The 22977-nt window shown below is 36.7% G+C and overlaps 5 protein-coding genes across 6 annotated transcripts; 2 read left to right on the forward strand and 3 right to left on the reverse strand.

Annotated features, from left to right (window-relative positions):
* Positions 1 to 39: 39 nt before the first annotated feature.
* LOC18019128 (asparagine synthetase [glutamine-hydrolyzing] 3) lies at positions 40 to 3841 on the reverse strand. Of its 2 annotated transcripts, XM_024156621.1 has the most exons (15): positions 3813 to 3841; positions 3568 to 3703; positions 3154 to 3292; positions 2902 to 2997; positions 2611 to 2752; positions 2396 to 2491; positions 2124 to 2218; positions 1827 to 1988; positions 1652 to 1732; positions 1335 to 1556; positions 1115 to 1249; positions 868 to 948; positions 693 to 779; positions 499 to 606; positions 202 to 414 (listed from the first exon to the last, which is right to left on the reverse strand). In XM_024156621.1, the coding sequence occupies exons 2-15, from the start codon at positions 3645 to 3647 to the stop codon at positions 202 to 204; spliced, it is 1737 nt and encodes a 578-aa protein (XP_024012389.1). In that variant the 5' UTR covers positions 3648 to 3703; positions 3813 to 3841. The 2 variants fall into 2 exon arrangements, with proteins under 2 accessions (XP_006399518.1, XP_024012389.1); XM_006399455.2 differs by lacking the exon at positions 3813 to 3841 and having other exon boundaries at positions 40 to 414; positions 3568 to 3647.
* Positions 3842 to 4127: 286 nt separating this feature from the next.
* On the reverse strand, positions 4128 to 6575 carry LOC18019129 (BTB/POZ domain-containing protein DOT3). The gene is given in 7 exon segments (XM_024156448.1): positions 4128 to 4552; positions 4646 to 4774; positions 4850 to 5111; positions 5194 to 5978; positions 5980 to 6090; positions 6255 to 6324; positions 6420 to 6575. Coding segments are annotated over 7 exon segments (1878 nt in total). The 5' UTR covers positions 6557 to 6575; the 3' UTR covers positions 4128 to 4168.
* Positions 6576 to 7466: 891 nt separating this feature from the next.
* LOC18019130 (ras-related protein RABH1e) lies at positions 7467 to 9648 on the forward strand. Its single transcript, XM_006399458.2, has 6 exons — positions 7467 to 7693; positions 7971 to 8041; positions 8446 to 8534; positions 8737 to 8848; positions 9093 to 9183; positions 9293 to 9648. The coding sequence occupies exons 1-6, from the start codon at positions 7577 to 7579 to the stop codon at positions 9434 to 9436; spliced, it is 624 nt and encodes a 207-aa protein (XP_006399521.1). The 5' UTR covers positions 7467 to 7576; the 3' UTR covers positions 9437 to 9648.
* LOC18019132 (cyclin-dependent kinase C-1) lies at positions 9623 to 12777 on the reverse strand. Its single transcript, XM_006399457.2, has 12 exons — positions 12606 to 12777; positions 12328 to 12409; positions 12150 to 12240; positions 12026 to 12055; positions 11827 to 11936; positions 11684 to 11756; positions 11490 to 11610; positions 11244 to 11361; positions 10767 to 10906; positions 10619 to 10676; positions 10404 to 10474; positions 9623 to 10320 (listed from the first exon to the last, which is right to left on the reverse strand). The coding sequence occupies exons 1-12, from the start codon at positions 12716 to 12718 to the stop codon at positions 9822 to 9824; spliced, it is 1506 nt and encodes a 501-aa protein (XP_006399520.1). The 5' UTR covers positions 12719 to 12777; the 3' UTR covers positions 9623 to 9821.
* A 6496-nt stretch (positions 12778 to 19273) lies between these two features.
* On the forward strand, positions 19274 to 22250 carry LOC18019131 (transcription factor MYB92). The gene is made up of 5 exons (XM_006399459.2): positions 19274 to 19366; positions 20544 to 20702; positions 20807 to 21132; positions 21225 to 21354; positions 21444 to 22250. Exons 3-5 carry the CDS (start codon positions 21000 to 21002, stop codon positions 22201 to 22203), a joined length of 1023 nt encoding a protein of 340 aa, XP_006399522.1. The 5' UTR covers positions 19274 to 19366; positions 20544 to 20702; positions 20807 to 20999; the 3' UTR covers positions 22204 to 22250.
* Positions 22251 to 22977: the final 727 nt, after the last annotated feature.

Here is a 22977-nt window from a genome sequence, read left to right on the forward strand (position 1 = left end):
TGTTTTTAAATACGAAAACTGGAATCAAAACCATCAAACTGAATTTGTTGAAATTATTTTAGAAATTCAGATTTGGCCCTAAAACAAACCAAATTGAGAACATGTTTAGTCATTGATCGTATGGAAGATGATTAGTATTTGTCTTTTAAGGACAATAAGAGAAATGCGGAAATCAAACATTAGCTTAAACCTTGTTTATCCTCAAACAATGGCTGCCGTTTTCTCTGCTAGTTTCTGTAGCTTCTCAGGACGAGGATCTTCGGATTTATCTTCCTCATAAGCTGCAACATGAACTCCAAGAGCCGCACGACCTGACGGGTCAAGATTCTGTGACCAAGCTGCGTCCCATTCTACGGCCTTTGCTGTACTACATGCCACACTTGGGCCTCCTGGTACAGTCGCTCTAGCAGCGCTCTGCTCATCATTTAATCCGAAAAACAAATCAGAGCAAAGATCAAATCAGACGAGTGTAATAACGCAAATGAAAATGATTGTAACCTTAGGGAAGAACTTTTCAAAGATTGTTCTGTAGTAGTAAGCTTCCTTTGTCACAGGTGTGTTATCGGGGAAGACAAAGTTTGCGTTCGTCAGCATTGTGTCAGAGACCTAACCAAGAGAGAAAGGAAAGCACCACAATAATCGAACTGTGACTTTAAGATTCTTTCTATGAATTAAAAAAGACATTTTATTACATGTATGTTTGCATGATCTTTCAGACCATCAATCCAGCTGTATCCAACTCCATCACTGAACTGTTCTTTCTGCCTGTACAAAATGTGCTACATTTACCAAAAAGATGAGAACTTGTTAGCAAAGCTGGATAATTTCGTCAAACTGCAGGGAGCACGAAATTTTTGTCATAAAAACCTTTGGTAGATAAGGATTCTTCTCATCATCGAAGGCATTGCGTAACACCCATTTCTCGATCCTTCCGAGATCAGGCCTGATCTGCATTGTAGTTTAGCCAGATTTTTTTATCAGATTTATAACTTGGGATTATAAATTTGAGATATAACTGAAACTATGTTCCAAAAGCAGTGTTGTTATATTAAAGAAACGGATCGAAATCACTCTTTTGATGAAAAAGGAAAATGATGAGAAAGATACCACCTACCATCTTCCATTCTGGATCCATGCTCATCGCGACATTTATAAATTCTTTATCGAGGAAAGGTACACGAGCCTCAACACCCCATGCAGAAGTTGATTTGTTAGCCCTCAAGCAATCGTATTGATGAAGTGCTTTGATCTGTAAGCAAATCAGCACACAAATAAGGTTCAGAAGTTTAGAAAAAGCAGAGTAACACAAAAAAGTTCTGGTCCAAAGGTGTTACCTTTCGGCATGTTTCCTCGTGAAATTCCTTCTTGTTGGGTGCTTTATGGAAATACAAATAACCTCCAAAAATCTCATCAGAACCTTCTCCAGAAAGAACCATCTTTACACCAAGTGATTTTATTTTTCTCGACATCAGAAACATCGGAGTGCTGGCTCTTATGGTAGTCACGTCATAGGTCTCAACATGGTATATAACTTCTTCTATTGCATCTATCCCTTCCTGATATTATCATTACAAGAAGAGATAAGCAATCAGCCGATGGATTAAAATTTTAGTACTCAATAATCTCGCAGACGCAAAAAGAGAAAATTTACCTGAACTGTAAAGTGTAACTCGTGGTGGCGAGTTCCAAGATAGTCAGCGACTTCTTTACCAGCTTTAAGATCCGGGGATCCCTGAAAAGAAAAAAAGAGGTAAATAACAAATCTTGATGAGCGTAGAAAGCTATAGGTGAAAACATTTTGAGTAATCGGAATAAGCCTTCAAGACCTTCAAACCGATACAAAATGTGTGCAATTTTGAACCCCATTGACGAGCAGCTTCTGATTTTTCCAAATGGCGCAAAGTCACTGAAGCAACAAGGGATGAGTCTAATCCTCCAGAGAGGAGGACACCAAAAGGCACATCAGTCATTAGTCTCTTTATAACAGCCTGCAAGTCAACGATAGGTTCGAAAACCTCATCAGCAATTATCAATAAAAGAATGAACCTTGAGCCACTATACAAGCGATATAAATTGGAAATAGACATTTAAGACCTTGAGGAGGATAAAGCTCAAGAATTTACCTTCTCGAAAGCATTGCGCACTGCTAAAGGATCATATGGGGTTGAAGGGACAAGCTCAGAGAACCACGGGGGGTTGTACCACCTCCTAAGTCCGCCTACAAGAAATGTTTTCTACATGATACACAGCAAAAACGCCATAAAAATCCACAAAAAAGATGGAAAAAGTAACTACAACCAAGTTTGAACTCTGTGAGTGTGTCCAAAGCGATACGAGTAAGCCAAGAAACATCATGAATTTACTATAAAACAGATACTTGATGTGAGATACAAACCTTGTTTACTCGAATAGATGTGGCCTGGGGGGAAAGCCATAAATTGTTCACAATCATCACTAAGTGCTTTCATCTCAGAAGCAAACCAGACAGAACCTGTGGATGATTATATACCAGAGAGGAAATCAGTAATCAATGAAAAGGGTTACAAACAAGACAAGAAACAAATACACTTAATCCATTGAGGCGAATTTCTAAGAGAAACGTGAACATACCATCGAGACCCCACCCGATGTAGAGTGGGGTGATACCAATGGCATCCCTTGCAGCAATAAAACTCTTGTCCCGAGTATCAAGAAGGACAAATGCAAACATGCCATCCAACATGTCGACAAATTCCTCTCCATGTTCTTCGTACTGCAATTATATTAAGAAATGATAAATCAGATTGATAAAACAGAAGGTGAACACAAGAAATTTTCTGACTACCATTACGTAACAAAGATCTAAGATCTAGGTGACCTCCTTGCATTTGCATTGACATAAAAATGCAGAATGGTACTTACAAGATGGGCAATCACTTCACAATCACTTCCAGTACGGAACTGGTGAGACTTGAGATTTTCGCGCAAAGCCTTGTGGTTGTAGATCTCCCCATTGACCTGAAAGCACGAAAAGCGTCCAAACAAACAAACAAAAATCCTTGAACATCGTAAATCCTCATAAAGTTCGAGGTTTGACTCATGATTTTTTATTTTTTTTTGTAATGTATGTGATCATTTGTGAAGGAGTTGAGATTAGGACACAAGTCAATGTACTGTGACAACGATGGTCTTGTCTTCGTTGTAGAGAGGCTGGTCTCCAGAAGTGGGGTCAACGATGGCTAAACGCTCATGAGCCAAGTAACAGTCCTCATAACAATGGAGCCCGCTCCAGTCCGGACCTCTATGCCTCAATCTACATAACAATTGAAAAGATTATACCATCACTTTTAACCATTCAATCAAATTTGACCAATACATGTATTCATATCCCCCACAAAATTGAAATCGAGGAAAAGCTCTTCATTTAATAAAAACCAGCTCATTTTACCCAGAAAGCTGGAAACTTTTTTCTTCCAAAACAATACCCAATAACTTTCACAACAATGCGCAGCCAAAACCAAAACCAAGGAGATGGATAAACAAAGAATTGAGTGAGGCATAATAAAAGGGGGAGACTTGAGATAAAACCTGCGAGAGAGTTCGATGATACGGGAGCGTTTGGCTTGGGAGTTATCGACGCAACCTAGAACAGCAAGAATCCCACACATGGTGATGGTGGCGGCAATGATAACACAACGGCTTCTGAGAAATGGATGCTGAAAAACTAAAAAGATGAACTTTATAAGGTGTGTTTCAATCAGGGCCGTTGATTCTGACGATTAATGTTGTTATTTTTTATTTCCAAAGAGAAAAAGATTCCGATTTTACTTTACCCTAATTTGCCTTTGACTCGTTGATTTCAACGAAAGATTCTATTTCCAAGTGACTGAGTATTTTCACGAGATTCACCGGATTCTGGAGAAGAAAATTGGGAAAAATATCAAACGACATCGTTTTTGCTAGACAGTCATGAAATAGTTAGTTAACAAACAACATTACAAAAATTGGATTCGAAACAGAGTGAAGTGTCTTTTGCATTGGAATTTACAATAAATATCGTATGTCACGGTCTTCAAAACACTGCGAATACATGATTGGGCATTATAGAGGTTGAGAATTTTTTTTTTTGTTTTGTTTTTGACTGAGAGTACAATTGATAGGTTTAATTCAGTAAAGCACAAGTTAGGGCTTATGACATCGACATTCTTCTCCTGAAGCTGGTTCTTGGTTCCGTGGAACTTCTTCTTCGTGGCGTGTCTCTTGTTTCATCGTCTTCGCGTTTGATCTGGAATGATTTCTTCATCTTTTGCCAACGCAATCCCCAGTTATGTGTGTTCTTCTGTTTGCTACTTAGCTTTTCGTACTCTTGCTGAAGCTCATTGTAATCGTTCTGAAGCTCTGCCATCATTTTCTTCACATTCTCGAGCTCTTCCTCAAGTGTCTTGATTTCATTATCCCTAGATATTCGTTTATCCTCACCACCTACAAGATTTTCTTCCTTGGTCTCCGGTTGCTTGTCTTGCATCATCATCCTCATCTTTACTTGTTCCGAGAAAAGCACCTGAGTATTGATCTTGTTTATATAATGGAATCAGTCCCTTAAATTATTGTGACGACTTCAAGAATGGCTTATGGAATTAAAAAAAAAGGTTCTTTTATCGCATACCTGGACGATGGTTCTCAGAGGCAATCGATCATTTTGTGCAGCGTGTAGGCATGCATCAAGGGATAGTTTCTCGCAGTTCATTGTTTTGCACAGTCTTCTTCTATCGTGCTCTGATAGTGAAGGGTGCGTCTGAAATAAAGGACTAAATAATTAGCTGTGGAAAGTTTTTTTTTTGGTTTGGAGATAAGAAGAAAGCTAGTACACCTTGAGAAACATATCAATTGCTCTATAGAGGCCGTCATGGCATTTCCAAGCACTTTCAGGCAACGCTTCTGCTAGAACCTGAAACTTGGTGATGGGCAGACATGGATCTTTTGCAATCTCGGCTAAGTAATTGTCCAAGAGCTTTGTTATGCTTGGCTTTCCTGGAACCTGTTGCTGTTGTTGCTGCTGCTCATGCATCAAGAAATACTCGAGGATCCTTTGAACCACATCCACATTGTATATTGTGTATACCTCAGGTGATCTGCGCATATAAACCAATGTCAACAAATGTTTCTATAGTTCAAGTATTTACTTAAATGAGCAAGAGAGCAGATTTTTCTCACCTGGCTCCTCTCTGTTGATCTTCGTTTTTGAAGTTCGGAATCAGGAGATCACATACATTAGCATCTTCCAATGCCATACCGATCCGCTTCTCAAGATCAGATATTAAAGCTGGTGATGCAGAATAAACAATCGCCGTTTTCAGCAACCTTAACAGAAAGTGGCATGATAATGCTCCAGTTGGTTGAGGAAGCACACTTACTAAGCTTTCTATAATTCCCTTTTGTTCTTGACATCCTACATTGCTTTCCTCTGTTCTTTCTCTGTTCACACTAATCTGCAACTCATTCTTTCCTAACCCTAAACCTCTAATTCCTTCCAAATCCTCATCGATTATCGGGAGCCAGTTCTCTGCGTACCTCATGATGATTTTACCTATGATCTCTGGTTTAGCCCGTCTTGCTTTTACAGTTGTTATAATCCTCATGAAGTGATCAATTTGAAGTGTGGCTATATCATTGTATAGACATCTTTGATTGCTATCTACATCTTCTTGAATGTTATCATCATTGCAGGCTTTCCAAGCAAGCAAGTCACAGCATCTCCTTACAATTTGGAGGTTTTCAGCCCATGGAGATAAGTTTGCACATGATCTCAGAACAGTGAGTGTATCTCTCCATGAGGCAAGTACCACAAAAGTGATGAAAGCATCTGTCTTGGAGATTAAATTCCCGTCTTCAAATTCTTCAGTCATGTACAAGTATTCTGACGCACATCTCAGTGAGGCTACGTTGAGAGGATTCAAGTCCAGTGGCAGACCGTAGCAAAACTTCAGAATGGTCTCAAAATGTTTCTGCTCCACCTGGGAAGTTTTCCAGCTTGAGATGATACCCGTTCTCAGAAGCTGAAGGTTGTAGCTCAGTATTGCTTATGTAACCACATTTGGAGATCAAAGGAAACTGTTGAAGGCAAAGAAATAAGGTAAAACTTGTTGACATACATAGAAGTCCAAGTTACTCGATCCAAATAATGTTTTTTTTTTCCATCTTAGTTTTGTAGAATTGCAATCACTAGACTCATATGTAAATACACTGTCAAGCTAACAAATCTTTATGTACTCTACCTTGTGTGCTTGGAAGGTAATATCGTCGACTTGAATAGATAGATCAGAAGGGATTTGAGACTTGACATACCTGCAGAGATACATTATCCCATTACCTAGCTACCTAAGTTCTTGCTGATTCTTGATTCTGCAATATGTTATGTATATAACCAAAACTTAACATACCAGGAACGGTCTTTCTTCTCGAAGCTGTTGGCTAATGTAACAATTCTGTTTGGAATTACAATGCTTTTGTTACAGATTTGATCAGCATTAGTATCAACTCCAGAGCTCTTCATCTGTCCTGCAGATGCCGAATTCATTCCACGCTTTTCTCGTTTTTTTTTTGGGTGCAAAACGAAGAAAATAAGGTAATCTGAAACTAGAGGTGTGATGATTTGGCGGATAGAGATGAAATATAAATGTATCAGAGTGGGGACAAATATGAGAGTAAATGTGAAAAGATAGTATGTGGCTCTTAAATAGTTAACACTGAGAGAAGCAGTTGTGTTGTACCTTTCTCTGTGGAATATTTGGACTAGCTATATTCAACATAGTTTGTGGCTCTTAAGTGGTTAAGATTGAGAGAACCTTTTCAGGACAGAATGTTTGTCTCATTAAATACGAGATATCTGTCTATGTCATTACCAGATGATCCACTGGTCTGCTTAATCTCGATCATGTAAGTGGTGACTGATGATAGTATTTGGTGTGGATCTTTGAAATTTTAGTTGTTTAAATGATACCACTCACCTTGAAAAGGTTCTACACGGGTCGTTTAGATATATCACCATCGTCTTCATTAATTAAATGTAGTTCATTTTTGATTTAATTACTTGATTTGTGTGCATTAGAAGAAACTTGGACGTTTCTTTTTCTTCTTTTTGGAGTTGAGGTGAGCGTGAAAGAGCCTTTTGCCAACAAATTGTGTAAACTCATGTGCAAATGACTACATTTTCTTTTTGTTATCTTTTACCATGAATACTGTTGTAATTCTGTAAACATAAAAAATATGACCCCCACATTAGTTATTGCACGCAAAACTCTCTGATAATTGATAAACTTGATTACTTTTTTTTTTTTGACGAGATTAGTTTTCTTTTTAATATAAAGAGAATTTGCTAACTAGCCCAAAAAAAAAAGAAAAAAAGATTTGGGTATTTTACTATTCTTCAGAAAAGTTAATTTTCGTGGCTTGCGGTTACCTTTGCGTCTAGCCATATAAACGCGTCTAACTCAAACCTCGCGTTCAATTCTCACAAATCTGTACCTGAAGAAAACCCGCAAACTCAGATCTATACCTCAATTTCTTACGGTGAAGATCCTCGAGAGGGAAAACAAAAATGGCGTCTGTGTCACCTTTAGCCAAGTACAAGCTTGTATTCCTCGGAGATCAATCCGTTGGCAAGACCAGCATCATCACTCGTTTCATGTACGACAAATTCGATACCACTTATCAGGTTTGAAAATCCATCCAATCTATCGATTCTGTCTAAAGCTCATTGCGATCTACCGTTTTAATTTTTGATTTTGTTTCAATTATCTGTTCAATCAGAATGCTAATCTGTGTGATCCGCGATCATTTTGCTCTTGTTATGTGTGGAAGATTTGGATCAGATTCAAAATTTTGCAATAAACTCACTGCGGATTTGGTTAATATGCCCTGAAATTTTCTGATTGTTTTTACTTTTGTATTGCCGAGTGTAATGTAATTCTTCGTTATGCGAAAATTTGCAGGCTACGATTGGGATTGATTTTTTGTCTAAAACAATGTACCTTGAGGATAGGACTCTTCGTCTGCAACTATGGTAAATCATCTTTTGCTGTTCCTTTAGAGAGTAGATTCAAAGACGAATCCTCTCCGAATGTTTCAAACGCAATTCATGGTTTTTTGCGCTCATAATTATCAAAGGAATTTTGCTTTAAGGTTGCATGTTCATTTGGAAAATCCACATACCATATCTAATCGTTTAGGAAACGTCAAATATTAACAAACAATGAATGCCTATGTGGTCATTAGGTATCTTTTGTTGAACCTATATATGTCCATGGAAGTTTTCAGCTTTATATACGTGATACCAATACCATGTATCATCTTTATTGACTATGAAATTTTCATTGTTTTAGACATATATATTCTGGTTTATGCATCTAGTTTCTGTCTTATGTTTGATATGTGCGTTGTAGTAAGCCTCGATTTAATGATGCACAGGGATACTGCCGGACAAGAGAGATTTCGAAGTCTGATACCAAGTTATATCAGAGATTCTTCTGTTGCTGTTATTGTCTATGATGTTGCAAGTAAGGCTTCTGTGTGAACTTTTTAGATTTACCACCAAAGTTTCTTTTGTGTACAATCTACACAGAATTGACGCCTTTATATACATCCGTTCTTTGAAGAATCATAGATAGACAAAAAACTACGTTCAATTCTCACAGATTTTGCAAGAATGTTATGCAAAGTCTCATGTTTTGGATTTTGTTTTCGTATTTTCAATTATAGATAGGCAGTCATTCTTGAACACCTCCAAGTGGATTGAGGATGTTCGTACAGAGAGAGGTAGCGATGTCATAATTGTTCTGGTGGGTAACAAAACAGATCTCGTTGACAAGAGGTAAGATGCTGGAGGAACCCCTTCCGATCTTGATGAATCTATTATTATTAGGAATTTTAGGTCTTTATTGGATAATGGTTGTCATCTGGAATCTAACTAAATAGTTAGTTAAGAAGACGAACCACATGACTTAGTAACATCAAATCCAATGATACGCCTAAAAGAACAGCAAAAAGACATGAATGAATAAGTTACATAGAAATTTTTGTCATTTAGCTATCAACTTGACATTTCCATTTGACAGGCAAGTGTCGATAGAGGAAGGGGATAACAAAGCTCGTGATTTTGGAGTAATATTCATGGAGACGAGTGCAAAAGCAGGATTTAACATCAAGGTTAGAAGCAACTATATATCCTCATGACTGTTTAAAACTCCTGAGATTTCGTTGAATAACTTTTGTGTGTGTGTGTGTGTTTATTCTTTTGGTATGTGAAAACTTGTAGCCGCTATTCCGCAAGATTTCAGCTTCATTACCAGGAATGGAGTCACTTTCTTCAACGAAACAAGATGATATGGTTGATGTGAACCTAAAGCCATCGACTAATTCGTCTCAAGCGGAGCAACAACGAGGTGGCTGCTCGTGTTAATTAAATTTATATATACTTTAACTGCAACAGAGTAGGAAGATTTAAAGAGAGAAAAGATTTATAACTTGATGGAATAAACAAATTCTGGTATAAGGAAAGAGATTTTTTATTGGAAACTCTAGTATTATTTGGGATGATTTTTGTTCTATATAGAGTTGTGTAATAATGACGCAAGACAGCTTAAGCAAAAGAATGGCAATGTTTTGCTCTGTTCTGATTGCTCTTTTTTTTACAGCATACACTATCAATTTCTATCTCGAAATTATCAGAGAGGAACAAAGTGTGAAAAAGAAATTCAGTATCTGATATTAATTAATCTTTCTATAACTAGATTCACATTTGCCCCCCTAGTGTTAGGATATTGGCAACAAATCTTTAGAGCTCTTTACTGTTGCCATCCGTATTGCTGGTTTCTACTACCACCCATTGGGTTCTGACCTCTTCCAGAGCCACCATACTGACCACCTTGTGTGTAGTTAGGTTGTCCAACCCCGTATGCACCACCACTAGGCCCTCTAGGACCGGCCACATAAGGAGCTCCCCGTCCTTGTGGAGGATATGATCCGCTGCTGTAACCTCCTCGGCTCTGATTTCCACTAGAAGGGTACCGGTTTGGACCAGGTGGACCACGCGGCTTCCCATAGAAGTGGTGGCTGGGTCCAGCTTGTACTTGTTGTGGCGGCGCGTTGTTAGTGGGATGGTTTGGACCGGCAGACCAATGTGGAGCAGCATGAGATTGACCACCGTGTTGTAATGGACGCAAGCGAGAGTGGTGCTGCTGTGGATGCTGCAGTTTCTGTCTTTTCGCTGCTTCCTCGTTTTGACGCAGCTGTTGCCGTTTTTTCTTTGTCTGGAACTCATGCGATGATTCATATGTAGGTAGACTGTAAATACAAAACATTGTTTTAGTCAGAAGAATGATGATGGAGAAACAAAAAGTTACGAGAAAATCCGAAAATGCTAATACCTCTTTGGGTCACATGGCAACGGATCAGTCCAAAAGTACTCGGCATCAAGAGCATCCTTTGCAGATATTCTCTACACGGAAAAAAAAAACAACTTGTATGTCAAGAACAATTCTAAATGGTGTTTACAACGTCCTGACTTGAAGACACAATAAAAGGCAAAGTTTTTATACACTCATAAGTATTCGCTGCCAATAAGGATAAAGATTTCTAATACCTGTGATGGGTCAAGAACCAACATTTTCTCCAGTAGTTCAAGAGCATGACGATCAAAGCTGTGGCAGAAGAGAAGAAAAGCCAAATGAAATCTTCTGATCAAAGTAGTTGCGTAAAAGTGAATCTATATATCGGTTTAGTTTACTGACTGTCTGAAGGACTCTCTCACACGTCTCTTCATAGGTCGTGCGGGCTTGAAATTTTTATACCAAGGCATCTTGGAAACCCCAGGCCAAATATTTTCATCAGGTGATCCACAAAGCTCAAAAATCTTATTCAATTGTTCATGCTGAAATAATGTAGGAGGCAGAAAATATCATTTTGAGATTATAAAAAAGAGGTACACTTAACTGCGAACTACACTGTTTCTGACAAGCTATCGGACCCCAAAACCCAGATCAAATTTGTACACATATTATATAGGCTTAGATTCTTATCAGACTCTATGGTTACAGAATAACAGTGATAATATATCTAAACCATGGCTAGTTATTTAATACAAAGCTATCACAATACAACCAGGAGACCAGGTGGATCTTTATACTACTATAGGCATCAAAGCAACACTGTACTAGCATATGACATGTTCAAAAGAACTGGGCTATCAGAAAAGATGAAACACTGACCTCATTTTTTCCAGGCAAGATTGGTTTTGCATGCAAAAGTTCAGCAAATATGCAGCCAACCGACCACATGTCAATAGCTGGGCCATATTTTGTGGCCCCGAGTAGTAATTCAGGGGGTCTGCCGCAATACGTGTAAGTCAGCAAAGTAACAAGAATTTATATATTAGCAAAAACTATAATGCAGAGCTATCGAGACTATCTCTGTATCTATTATGTAAACTTCAAATTGATGATTCCTAGGCATACCTATACCATAATGTGATGACACGATTTGTGAGATTTCCAGTATGATCATGGGAAATTGATCGAGCAAGCCCAAAATCACCCAGCTTTAAATTCCCCTCATTGTCAATAAGGAGATTTGAGCCTGCATCAAGATCAAGGTTAATAAGCAAATAAAGGTGAAAACCATACATCAACAATGTACTTGGGAAAATCACCTTTTATATCACGGTGAAGAACTTGATTCACATGACAATAGTGTAGTCCAGTGAGCAGTTGCTTCATGTAACACTTTTAACATGGATTGAATGTTAGTAAAAGTTAGTATGCAAAGGTCGATAGCATTAACACACTTTAATACCTTGATCTGAGGAATAGTAAATTTCAGTCCAGGACGATCAGCGAGTCCAGTCAAATCATGATCCATGTACTCAAAAACCATGTAGATGCCTCCCTTGTATTTGTTGTTATCTACAATTTCGTGCAAAGTCGCAAACTTTAACACAAATTATAATAAATCTCTCGGCTAAACTAGAGAAGTTTAATTAATTTTCACCAACCTGGCTTTCCTTGGTCATCCCTGTCCCGGCCTGTTAAGAGACAGAACAATTCATGAAGCACAAAATTTTAGAGCTCTTCAATAGAAATTGCTAAACTAAATTTCAGAGTGTTCCTTATACATACCTGGTGAAGTCACAATCTCTTTCAGCTGAATAACATTTTCATGATGCAGCTTCTTCAGAATCTTTATTTCCCTGATAGCTGTTATAGGAAACTGCATCGTACCAAATGTGAAAATGAGTTACAAATCGTCAATTCCTTATACTCATGATGATGGGCATAAAGAGAAAGAAGCAAATACCCCTTCTCGTTCATTGTCCATACGGATCTTTTTCAGAGCCACGATTTCACCAGTTCTGATCTCTTTAGCCATGTAAACTTGACTGCAAGAGAGCAAAACAACAACAGTAAACATCCTAAACGCACAACAATATACTTGAAAATTATAGGCATTGTTTAAAGCCACATTCAAAATCCCAACTTTATCAATCCCCATGAAAAGCAAGTATCCCGAGTAAAACTACGAAATAAAAATTGAATTTGGATTCAAGTAAAAGAGGAAGAATTTGAGAAGAAGACCCGTAAGTTCCTTCACCGATTTGTTCGAGCTTCTCGAAGCAATCAACGCTGCGAGATCCCCAGACCGGAGGAGGTTCCTCCAGGTTTAGCTGCCCGAAAGCTGCCAGAGCCATCTTCGATGATCAAATTTCGCTTCCTCGAATCTCGATCGCTTCACTTTTTCCCCGACAACTCCCCGTAGGTTCTAACTTTTTGATGTTTTTAGCGTTTTAGTATCCGGTTCATTGCTCGGTTTGAACCGGTTTAACCTTTGCAACAACACTTGGCACTTGCGGTTGGCGGAATATCATCGATCCGTTTGAAAAATTAGATGTGAGGAATTTCCAGGGTCCCACCGGAACAAAAATATGGATTTGGATTTGACAAAAATAAATAAATATATGGACAGTATTTCCGACAAAAAAAAAAGAGTAATAATCAATCAATCGAACTTGAATATGTAGTTTGATCTTTTTTACATATAAGTGAGCAAACAATTAAAACACAAACTCCACACCGGAAATTGTAATTTTTCAATGTTTCTCATCTAAAGTGACTTGTTCACAATGATATTATTTTTTTTAACGTGCCAATATCATGTAATGTAAACTGAGGGCTGCCCTTATAACATATTGCTTTTTTTTTTTATTAAAAAAAAAATGAAGGGAAAATAATACTTACACAGTTGAAGGCGGATTTGAGAAGAATCCAAATATGGCGGGAAAATTAAGAAAAAGTATATTAGCTAGGTGTTTCCAGCAATGTCTGTCTGTGTGACAAGAGTTACCGATTTGATGGAAGAGAGAACTCGTATGTTGTTTGCGTCCTTAGCACGTCATTTAGCTCTTGTACACACACACACACACAAAAAAAACTGAAATCCAGTCGGAAAATCTCGTGCGAAGAAACCCTAGATTTCTTTTGCTGCCCCTTGAGGGAGAGAGGATCCACAATTTCCCTTATTTTTCACCCCAGTCCCGAACTCAGATGAGGAAACCGAAATTCGTGTGATTGAAATCGTTTTGGGGGCTTTGAAACTTGATCTCGTTGCTCAGAATGGGTTAGAGAGTTGTAATTTCGGAATAACAAAAATTTGCGGCTGAGTGTCTATGAATGAGGTAAGGCTTTTTTTTTTTGCGATTTTTAGGAAAATGTTTCTCTATACGTAAGGCTTTCTCTATATAGAGAATATGTTTCTTATGGATCATGACATTGTTTTATTTATCCCTTCACATCATCTCTAAATCCAAGCTTCAGCTATAATTTGTTTACTACACTTTCTGCAACTGGCCGTATTGGAAATCGATTTTGGGTGATGGGAAAGATAAGATATGGTTTCTTTAAAGATGTGCTATGTTTCTATCAACTCGATGGTTCAAGTCTTGATTCTCTTCAAATTTTGTTGTTCCACATCAATGCCATGAACGTTATCTTCACTTGTTATAGGCTTTTTCCTTTCTTCGTCTTCCTAGCTGACAGATGAAAGTTTTTAATATATGAACTCATGATTAAATAATCTTTAAGACTATAAACAATGCTCTCATATCCATTCCACTATCTATACAGATTTGGTTCGTTTTACACAATTTGGGGTTGAGATATATGATCCTCTCTACTAACTGACATTTCTCTCTGATGATGCAGTTTTCAAGCTAATCAAAATATTCCTCTTCCAAGCCACTCTCTTGTGTGGATGTCAACCTAGTGGAGTTGTTCTACCATCTCCTACTATTCTGGTGATCTCACTCTTATTTTATTCTTCAGTTTTCTTAATTCAAGAGATTGGTCTGCCATTTGGGACTTTATATATCCAACACCTACAACTATCCCACTTTCTGCACCATAAATGAATACTTTAAAGTCTTATTTAAGTCTACATTAGCAATGAGAAGCCTCTCTTCCCATGTTTCAGTTTCAATCCGTAGGAGTTTGCGATCAAAGGAAGGTCGCCACAGTTCAATACAGGTATCTCATCCTTTTGGTTTGCTAGCAAAAGTGCACGATGCTAAGTTGTAGTTAACGTAGTCAGATGTCTTGTTGTTGTGAAGTGCTGCTTGTATATAACAGTGTTGATTCACATGTTTACTGGGTCATGTACGAAGAGAGTTTTACGGATTTTCCATGAACCTAAGTTGCAATAGTCAGGTGTCTTGTTGTTGTAAAGTGCTAGCTGATTGTTGAATCTTTGTTTGCTAGGTCGTATACAAAAAGAGTTTTACAGATTTTCCATGATTTTGTTGTTAGAATAACGTCTCGACAGTTGAAATAGCAATCATCTAGTCCATGATGAATCACCTAATTTAGTTTATCTGAAGCTTAAGTCAAAGATATTTTGAAATTTTCTATCTGCCCTCAATATTATATAGAGGAAATCGTCAAAATTATAGACTTTTGTGCCAAATATTTGTTATTTTTCTTAGAATTATCTTAATAAGTTCGGGTTGGCATCTGTAGCCTCTGTCCTGTTCACATCCATCAGTTTACGGGTTCACTCACAGATTCTAATCCTGCGTCTCTAATTGACCACGTACGTCCTCAACTTTCCAGCGTAGCATCAAATCTTTTATATTTATATTTGTGTGTTATTATATAGTTTAGGGAGAACTCCTGTGTGTTTTCTGAAAAAGATAGGGACAAATTTGAAGCTTTAAGGGATAGGTCAGTGTTTCCTTAATGTTAAGTGCTACCAATTTAGAATAAGTACAAAAGGCTTAGGACAAAGAGCAGATCTAAAGGCAACTTATGAGGTGAATTTGCTCATGGATAGCTTTATTTTCTTTATTGGAACTCATTTTAAAGACCTGACTTACCAACCCCAACCATGTGTTTTAGAGTTATGCACAACTTTTTATGATGCTTTTGTCAAGATTATTCTATTATGTATCCTATTCTTACGTATATATTCATGCAGAGATCTTCGTACTTTTTGGCTCAGGCCATGTGACTTACTTTTTCATGCAAAAAGCTTCCCCAGTCTTTATTTTTTTTGTCTTTAAACTCTTACACTTTCGTGAAAAGATCAAATACTTTAGCCTGTTTGCTTTAGATACCTCCTTCTTAAAAGCAACAATGTTATTTTTGCAGGGTCTTTCAGATTTTCTCTTTGTCTTCTGCTTGATGCTTGCTGGCGAGGGAAACAATGAACTCGAAGAACATGGCGAGTTGCATAGCGACTCACTTAGATTCTGAGAGGTTCGTAAATGCTTCTTCCCATTTATCCGTCTAATCACTGGTATACTCATTCAGTACAATCTTATTGAACCAAATGTGGTTGCTCCAAGCACAGACAAACTTACTAAGGTCAACTAAAAGTATTTCAAAATTTATGGTTTTATCACTGGTTTTGAGCAATGTTGATTGGTGGTTTAAAGGGACTGTCTAGGGAATATCATATTTTCAAGCACATCATTCATGAAAAAGATGACAAAATCTACCTATTCACCTTTATCACATGATCACTGGTAAAGTTAATTAACTTTTTCAGCTGTGCCTTTTTGTCCCCCATTTGTCAAGGTGAAAGCTGGACTTTTTATACTTATTTTAAGATTGTTTAGTGAAAAAAATCCTTGTTTGTTTGGTTTATACTTTGTAGTTGTACTGACTTCGTCTCCTTTTCATAGTAAAGCTCGAATTTCAAAAAAGGTATCTTATATGTTTTAGTTGTCTAGATGTTAGTGAGGATTTGTGAAAACGATAAAGATATACATGAATTGTTTTTAACCATAATTAGTTATGCTGAAGGGGGAGCTTTGAAAACCCCTATAAAAAGCTTTTTAGTGAGAAGGCACTACTTACTTGGTAAACTAAATCAGGAACCGAGTTGAGAAAGCCACTACTAATCCTTTTTGGATGCTAAACACATTTCTTTTAATTCTACTTATTTGGTAGATCCGTAGATGGAGCAAAGATGATGCTTATTTATACTATAGTGGTTGGTTATTATTAGTATATAAATACTTTTTATATTTTCATTTACCAATGTGATGATAGATGTGTAGAGTTCCCGATAAAACACATAGCTGGCTTGCTTTATTAGTTTACGATGCCTAATTAGCTTTGCATGACTAATTTCCTATTAGTTGATAGCTACTGCTTCTTGCCTCTGAGCTCATGGGCTTTCTATATGGTGATTTCAGTTTGGGCTTTGTTAAATTGAGTTTAACAAATCTGAGATTAAATTATCCTAAACATGCTTTTAAGTAGTATAACACTCTTTTTAGATTTGCAGTGAGCTCAAGATAAAGTGTCTGATGAAACTATTTTCCATGGCAGGAATAGTCCCAGAAAGCAAAACTATATGAATACCTTAAAGGGGCGTGGAGATACATAAGAACTCTTGAACAGAAACGGAAAAGAGATTTTATCGTTTTGAAATTCCTGGTAAAATAAAATTCTGAACTTCATATGGCGGTATATTTTTCTAAGGCTCAGCTTAGTATTGAAGAAATAGAGAAACTTATTCAACAACGACATCGTGAAATCATATCTTCTTTTCATTTTCGTTGAAGTTCTGAATCTGATAGATTGTTGATTTCTGCGTTCCATATATTGCGTTCCTCTAGATTTTGTAGGACAAACTACTAAGTGCATGCATCTTCAAATTCGCAACTACAAGTACGACCTAGATTGTCCTCGAGTAATTTTGTTCGTAGGAGAGAACGCATTAATTACGCATTCCTCTATAGTTTTCTTCTGTAGATTTGCATTTAGTAAAAACTTTACTCAAATCCCTCTTCATCTGTTTATCCTTGTTGCTATAAACATATCTTGCTAAATGATATATACCATTGTTGCATCCAATGTAGAGCTCTTGGATGGCATATTCTTCCATGGTTAGCATCCATGTATTTTACTATCTTGAGCTGTAAAACGATGTCCACGACAAAAGAAGTTCAGCGACTTAAAATGACATTTAGTGGTTGATAGTTTACAAAAACAACACTTGAAACCACACAATTTAGTTCATATAATATAAAATTGATGGTAGACATTCTCGTTCTTCCTTTTGATTTGTTAGGTTTCTTGTGACGATGCTTTTTCTACCAGATGCTCCAGCAATGTTGGGCGTAACGGTTGAGAAAAGAATGTGTTAATTTAGTATTCTAAATGAAGAGTAAGCAAGAAGATTTTGAATGGTGATTTCTTGTTTTTCATATTCGGGATTTGAATATTATATTGAATTGTAAAGATTAATGCCTTTTAGACCACTATCACATAAAAGTAATCCTTTCTATACGTTACCACGATTAATTTGATCTGATAAAGATAAAGCTGGCCCCATTTCTGTATTCCACTAAGGTTGCTACTATGTGAACAGTTGAAAAGGAGGATGTTGAAGATTATATATACGTATATATACGTACGTTTGCATGCGTATGTGTGTGATGCTACACATGTGTCTCATTTTTTTATTATTTTTCAGGAACCTCATGATATCCAAAACACGAGCATCTTGGTTCTCTCTGACTTGTGTAAGTTTCAAGAGTTTAGTATTACTGCAGATAAATCCTACGCACCGTATTGTGTGTTTTCTCTTACCTTATATCGATTTTGTGGAATTTATAAGTTGGTTGAAAAATGCTCAGTATAGGTTGATTAAAGGTGTATTCCTGTAAATGAACTCCTGTCATGCTTTTCAGATTTACATACAATAGGTATAAAGTCGCTAAATATGTTCATTCATGGCATAGAAAGTCCGAGCTTTTAGACGCGTTGGTTAGAAACTTAGGAGAAGAAGCAATTCAGTTGTTTAGCTGACATTTACAACCAAGTTTTTTTTTTAATTAGAGGAAAAGAACGGTTTAAGTGACATCACATATATTTCATAATAAATACTTTTGTAAGAACCTAGCGCCTTCCTTAATTCTTTAGTATTTTCTGTACCTGCTTCCTCGACTCGAGACTGTGTGGTCCACTCTGCGTGGAACCCTAATTCAACAAGCAATTCTCATTCGTCTTTCCCCGAATTTAATTAATACTACGAATTCCCTGCTTTTTTTTGTAAACTCTTTTTTGATATTCGTAGACTTATCTTTCCTAGTATGATGATAATGGTATAGGCTTAAACCACTCTAAACTCCTGGAATTATCTAAATTTTGGAATATTGGATACATGAAATGAAACTATATAATTGACATCCGGATGCTTCCCTGGATTTTCATGAGATTACTATGATAGTTTTTATTAATTGTATTCTAATATGGCTCTACATTCTCTACATGAAAATATTACAAATATAGTTACTTAAATGCTGGTCTATAATTCAAAAACTATGCTCAGGAAAGTTTTCTTTGTAGGCAATGTTAATTTGATAAGCCTCATGCGTATTCGTATGTGGTTATTCTTGCAGTGAATGTATAAGACAATATGGTACTGCAAATCCATACAGAAGATGTTCAGAGTATCATATTTCATTTTCACCTACAGTTACTGCATACACTAAAATATCTTCTAGAAACTGACAGATTTGACACCCTCATTTGGTAAAACATCCTCTTGTTTGATTTTTCTATATTTAATTTCTTAATTAAATTTTGCTTCTTGATATTATGTCTTTCAATTTGGAACTTTGCACGAAATCTGTGATCTTCATTATATAGAAGACACAGAAGAAAAAGACAAGATCTGCCATTGGTTGCAATACTGAGGCGGAGGGAGAAAGTCTTTTAGGTTTCAAAATATGGTGGAGATTTAGATAATTTTGTGCACCCACCTCTCCCCTAACCAGCTCCTCCCTAATGGTCAAAATCTGTCCCATCAAGCCTTGTCACCATCATCAACAGTAAGTTTTTATTTTGATAATACCAAAATTTACCACTGTTACCTTGTCCTCCATATTTGTCTCTCCATTACTATTAATTACTTTCTAAATTTTCAGCAATAGAATCCTCGTTGAATTGAGCTAGAATATGATATATGGTTGGTTACTTACCCATAAGAACTATTACTATGGAGTTTCATGTAATGGTAACGTTTTCCACTGTTACAAGTAATTTTCCCTAAAACTTTCCATGATGCTGTTCTTATTAGCATAATCTGTGAAAACAATATTTTGTTTTGTTACAAATAGTATTTAATGCCACAAAATGATACGAAACATATGTCGATAAGTTTTCTTGTAATGATGATATCCTTTTCCTGTTGCAGGTTTCTTCATTTGGTATCGTTTCTTCATTTGGTATCTTTTCTTCAAAGAAAAATCATTTTAGGGGATGGAAATCTCTGCAAGTATTACCTAAATTTTCTATAACAGGACTTTCTCATAATGTGTCTAACAAGAAATTACAGTCATATTAGACCCACTATGCATCTTTTATTTTCTTCATAATCTCTCCGGACTTATTTTAGTTTCATATTCTTGAAACATTTTTTCATCTTCAGAGACAGTAGCTCTTAGGGTTCATTGCTTGAATTTTGTTTGGTTGGTTGATCTTAGCTTTTAACTGATATTAAGAAAAAAATACAGTAATAATATATATATATAGCTCTGCATATGAAATATTAAATATACAAATAAGTAATAACTAATAAGCCACGGAAATGGATGATGCGAGGAAACCTATTTTGCGTGCCAGAGGAGATGTCTTTTTAGCCACCCTTTTGTTGCCATGTGTTGTTGGCGCTGACTTCTATTTCAAATCCTTTCTCTTTTTATTTGTCTGCAATGATTAAAAAATATAACTAACTGTTTCTTCCTCCTGTCAAATTCCTTTTATTGCCCTATTCCTCCATCATCACCTACTCGGAGAAGATTTTTATGGATTTCATAAGAAAGATGATGATAAAACCTTCTTGTTTTGGTTGATCTGTGTGTTCTTTTTTGTGGAATCTTTCAGTAGCAGGAACCTCAAATAACCTATATCATCGTCTCAATTATTGAAAATATGTACATTTGAATAATTGGAATGTGATGAGACCAAGTAATAACTATGTGTTGTTATTCTCCTTGACAAATGCAGGATTTGGCACTAGGGTTATTATAGTGATAGCTACTAATGAACTGCTTCCCAATTAAAGACAAATAAGACATCAATTGGTATGTCCATTGGAGACGGCTGTTCCCGAGATGATACTGATTTTGCTTTGAGACAAGAAGAAGAAATGATTTTTTCGCATTGGTAAGGAAATGCGTATGTGAGAGAACAAAACAAAAGAAAAAAAAAATGATAGAAAAATGGAATTGAAAGGTGAAAGTGACATGGTTGTTTTGGTACGCGAATAGGAAAGAAGCACGTGGTGAATGGACATGATATGAAGAGGAAAGGGTGCTAGGTTTAATATAAATAGAAATAAGAAGCAGTTAGTGGTTGTGAAGGGAGGAGGCAAGCAACCAAATCTCAGAGAAATAACAAGTAAAGAGGAGGAAGAATAAAGAGAAGAGACCGTTGTTAATTAGATACAGGAGATCAGCGAACATGGGAAGATCTCCTCGCAGTGATGACTCTGGTCTCAAGAAAGGTCCTTGGACGCCTGACGAAGATGAGAAACTTGTCAACTATGTCCAAAAACATGGCCATAGTAGCTGGAGAGCTCTTCCTAAGCTTGCTGGTACTGCTTTGTGTTCTTGTTAAAAGCTTATTTTAATAAAGTTTTATGAATCTGAGTATGTGACTGTATATCTTTCCATTTTCTCTGTGCAGGTCTTAACAGGTGTGGAAAGAGTTGCAGGCTAAGATGGACGAACTACTTGAGACCTGACATCAAGCGAGGGAAATTCTCTCAGGACGAGGAACAGACTATCTTGAATCTTCATGCAGTTCTTGGAAACAAGTAATCATCTGGTTCTTTTGATTTAAGAGTCAACGGCTTTGTGTACCAAATTATCTTATACTGATTGCTTTTGATGATAATTTTATAAGGTGGTCAACGATTGCAAACCACTTACCGGGGAGAACAGACAACGAGATCAAGAATTTCTGGAACACCCATTTGAAGAAAAAGCTGATTCAGATGGGTTTTGACCCAATGACTCATCGCCCAAGAACCGATATCTTCTCCAGCTTATCTCAGCTCATTTCTCTCTCATCTAACCTAAGAGGTATTGTTGATGTGCAGCAACAGTTTCCAACTGATCAAGAGCAAACTATGCTGAAACTCCAAACCGAGATGGCCAAACTCCAATTGTTCCAATACCTTCTTCAACCACCTTCCATGAATAATAACATTAACCCTAATGACTTTGACACTCTCGGACTCCTTAACTCCATTGCCTCCTTCAAAGAAACCTCCAATACCCCCAGCAACAATCTCGACCTCGGTTCCTATCTTCAGGACTTCAACAGCTTACCATCCCTGAAAACCCTAAATTCCAACATCGGACCATCACCTGTTTTCCCACAAAATCCTGATGATAATCACTTCAAGTTCTTCAGTCAAAGAGAAACCAACCTACCCGTATCTCCAATCTGGCTCTCAGATCCCTCCAGCTCAACTCAGAGTTTGCTACCTTCTCTTGATCCTTCCTCTGCTGTGAGTGATGATCTGATTAGAAACCAATATGTTATTGAAGATGTCAATAGCAATCTCACCTCTTCAAGCTGTCAAGAATCAGGAGCTTCAGCTTCAGCTGCATGGCCTGATCACCTATTGGATGATTCCATATTTTCCGACATTGCTTAGCCTTTGTCTTTTCAGGTTTGTTTGAGGAACTCAAAATCGAATTTACTCTTGGGACTGTGCTTGTTGAAGAATTTATTTTCATATATATGTATCTATATATATTGTAGACACATGATATATGTGTGCTCATGTTGTAGAATGTACAGCGTGTTATTATCATTGTTCTTTAGCATAAGTTTGTACCCATCGCCGAGTTTTATATATATATATATATATATATATATATAGATGATTTTGTGAAGTGGAGGATCACTTGTAGTTGTAATTAGGGTTTTTTTACTAATTATTTGGATCTTTTGTTTTACTTTCCCTGTTTACAGCACTCGAATCATGTATGAATTATAGATGTTATCCAAGTTTGTGTATCTTTAATTTATGTTTGATTTTTACTATTAGTAATAATAATTAAGCAGAGAGCACACAAAATAAAGATACAGTATGCTAATTTACATGTGAAGAACAGGTGGGTTTCACATGTCGAGTTGTCGAAACTAAAGCCAACACTATACAGAGTTTAAATGTTGATTTGTTTCATTATCATGTTGATGAAGTTTATATTTATGATCATCTATATCTTTTTGGTTTGCCGAGGACAAATAATGAAAGAAATGAAGAAGCATGTGATCGGCTGGCTAACGATAATATAAAAAGGCCAAGTAGGATACTTGATAATAATTAAATAAATATGTGATGTCAGATAAAGTGATCTCTCTATAGGTTAAAGAATAATTCACTCATTGAGTCTTTTGCCTTCTTGGGCAAAGATCGAATTCC

This window comes from Eutrema salsugineum, unplaced genomic scaffold, assembly GCF_000478725.1.
Source record: "Eutrema salsugineum unplaced genomic scaffold, Eutsalg1_0 scaffold_2, whole genome shotgun sequence".
Taxonomy (NCBI): Eukaryota; Viridiplantae; Streptophyta; class Magnoliopsida; order Brassicales; family Brassicaceae; genus Eutrema; species Eutrema salsugineum.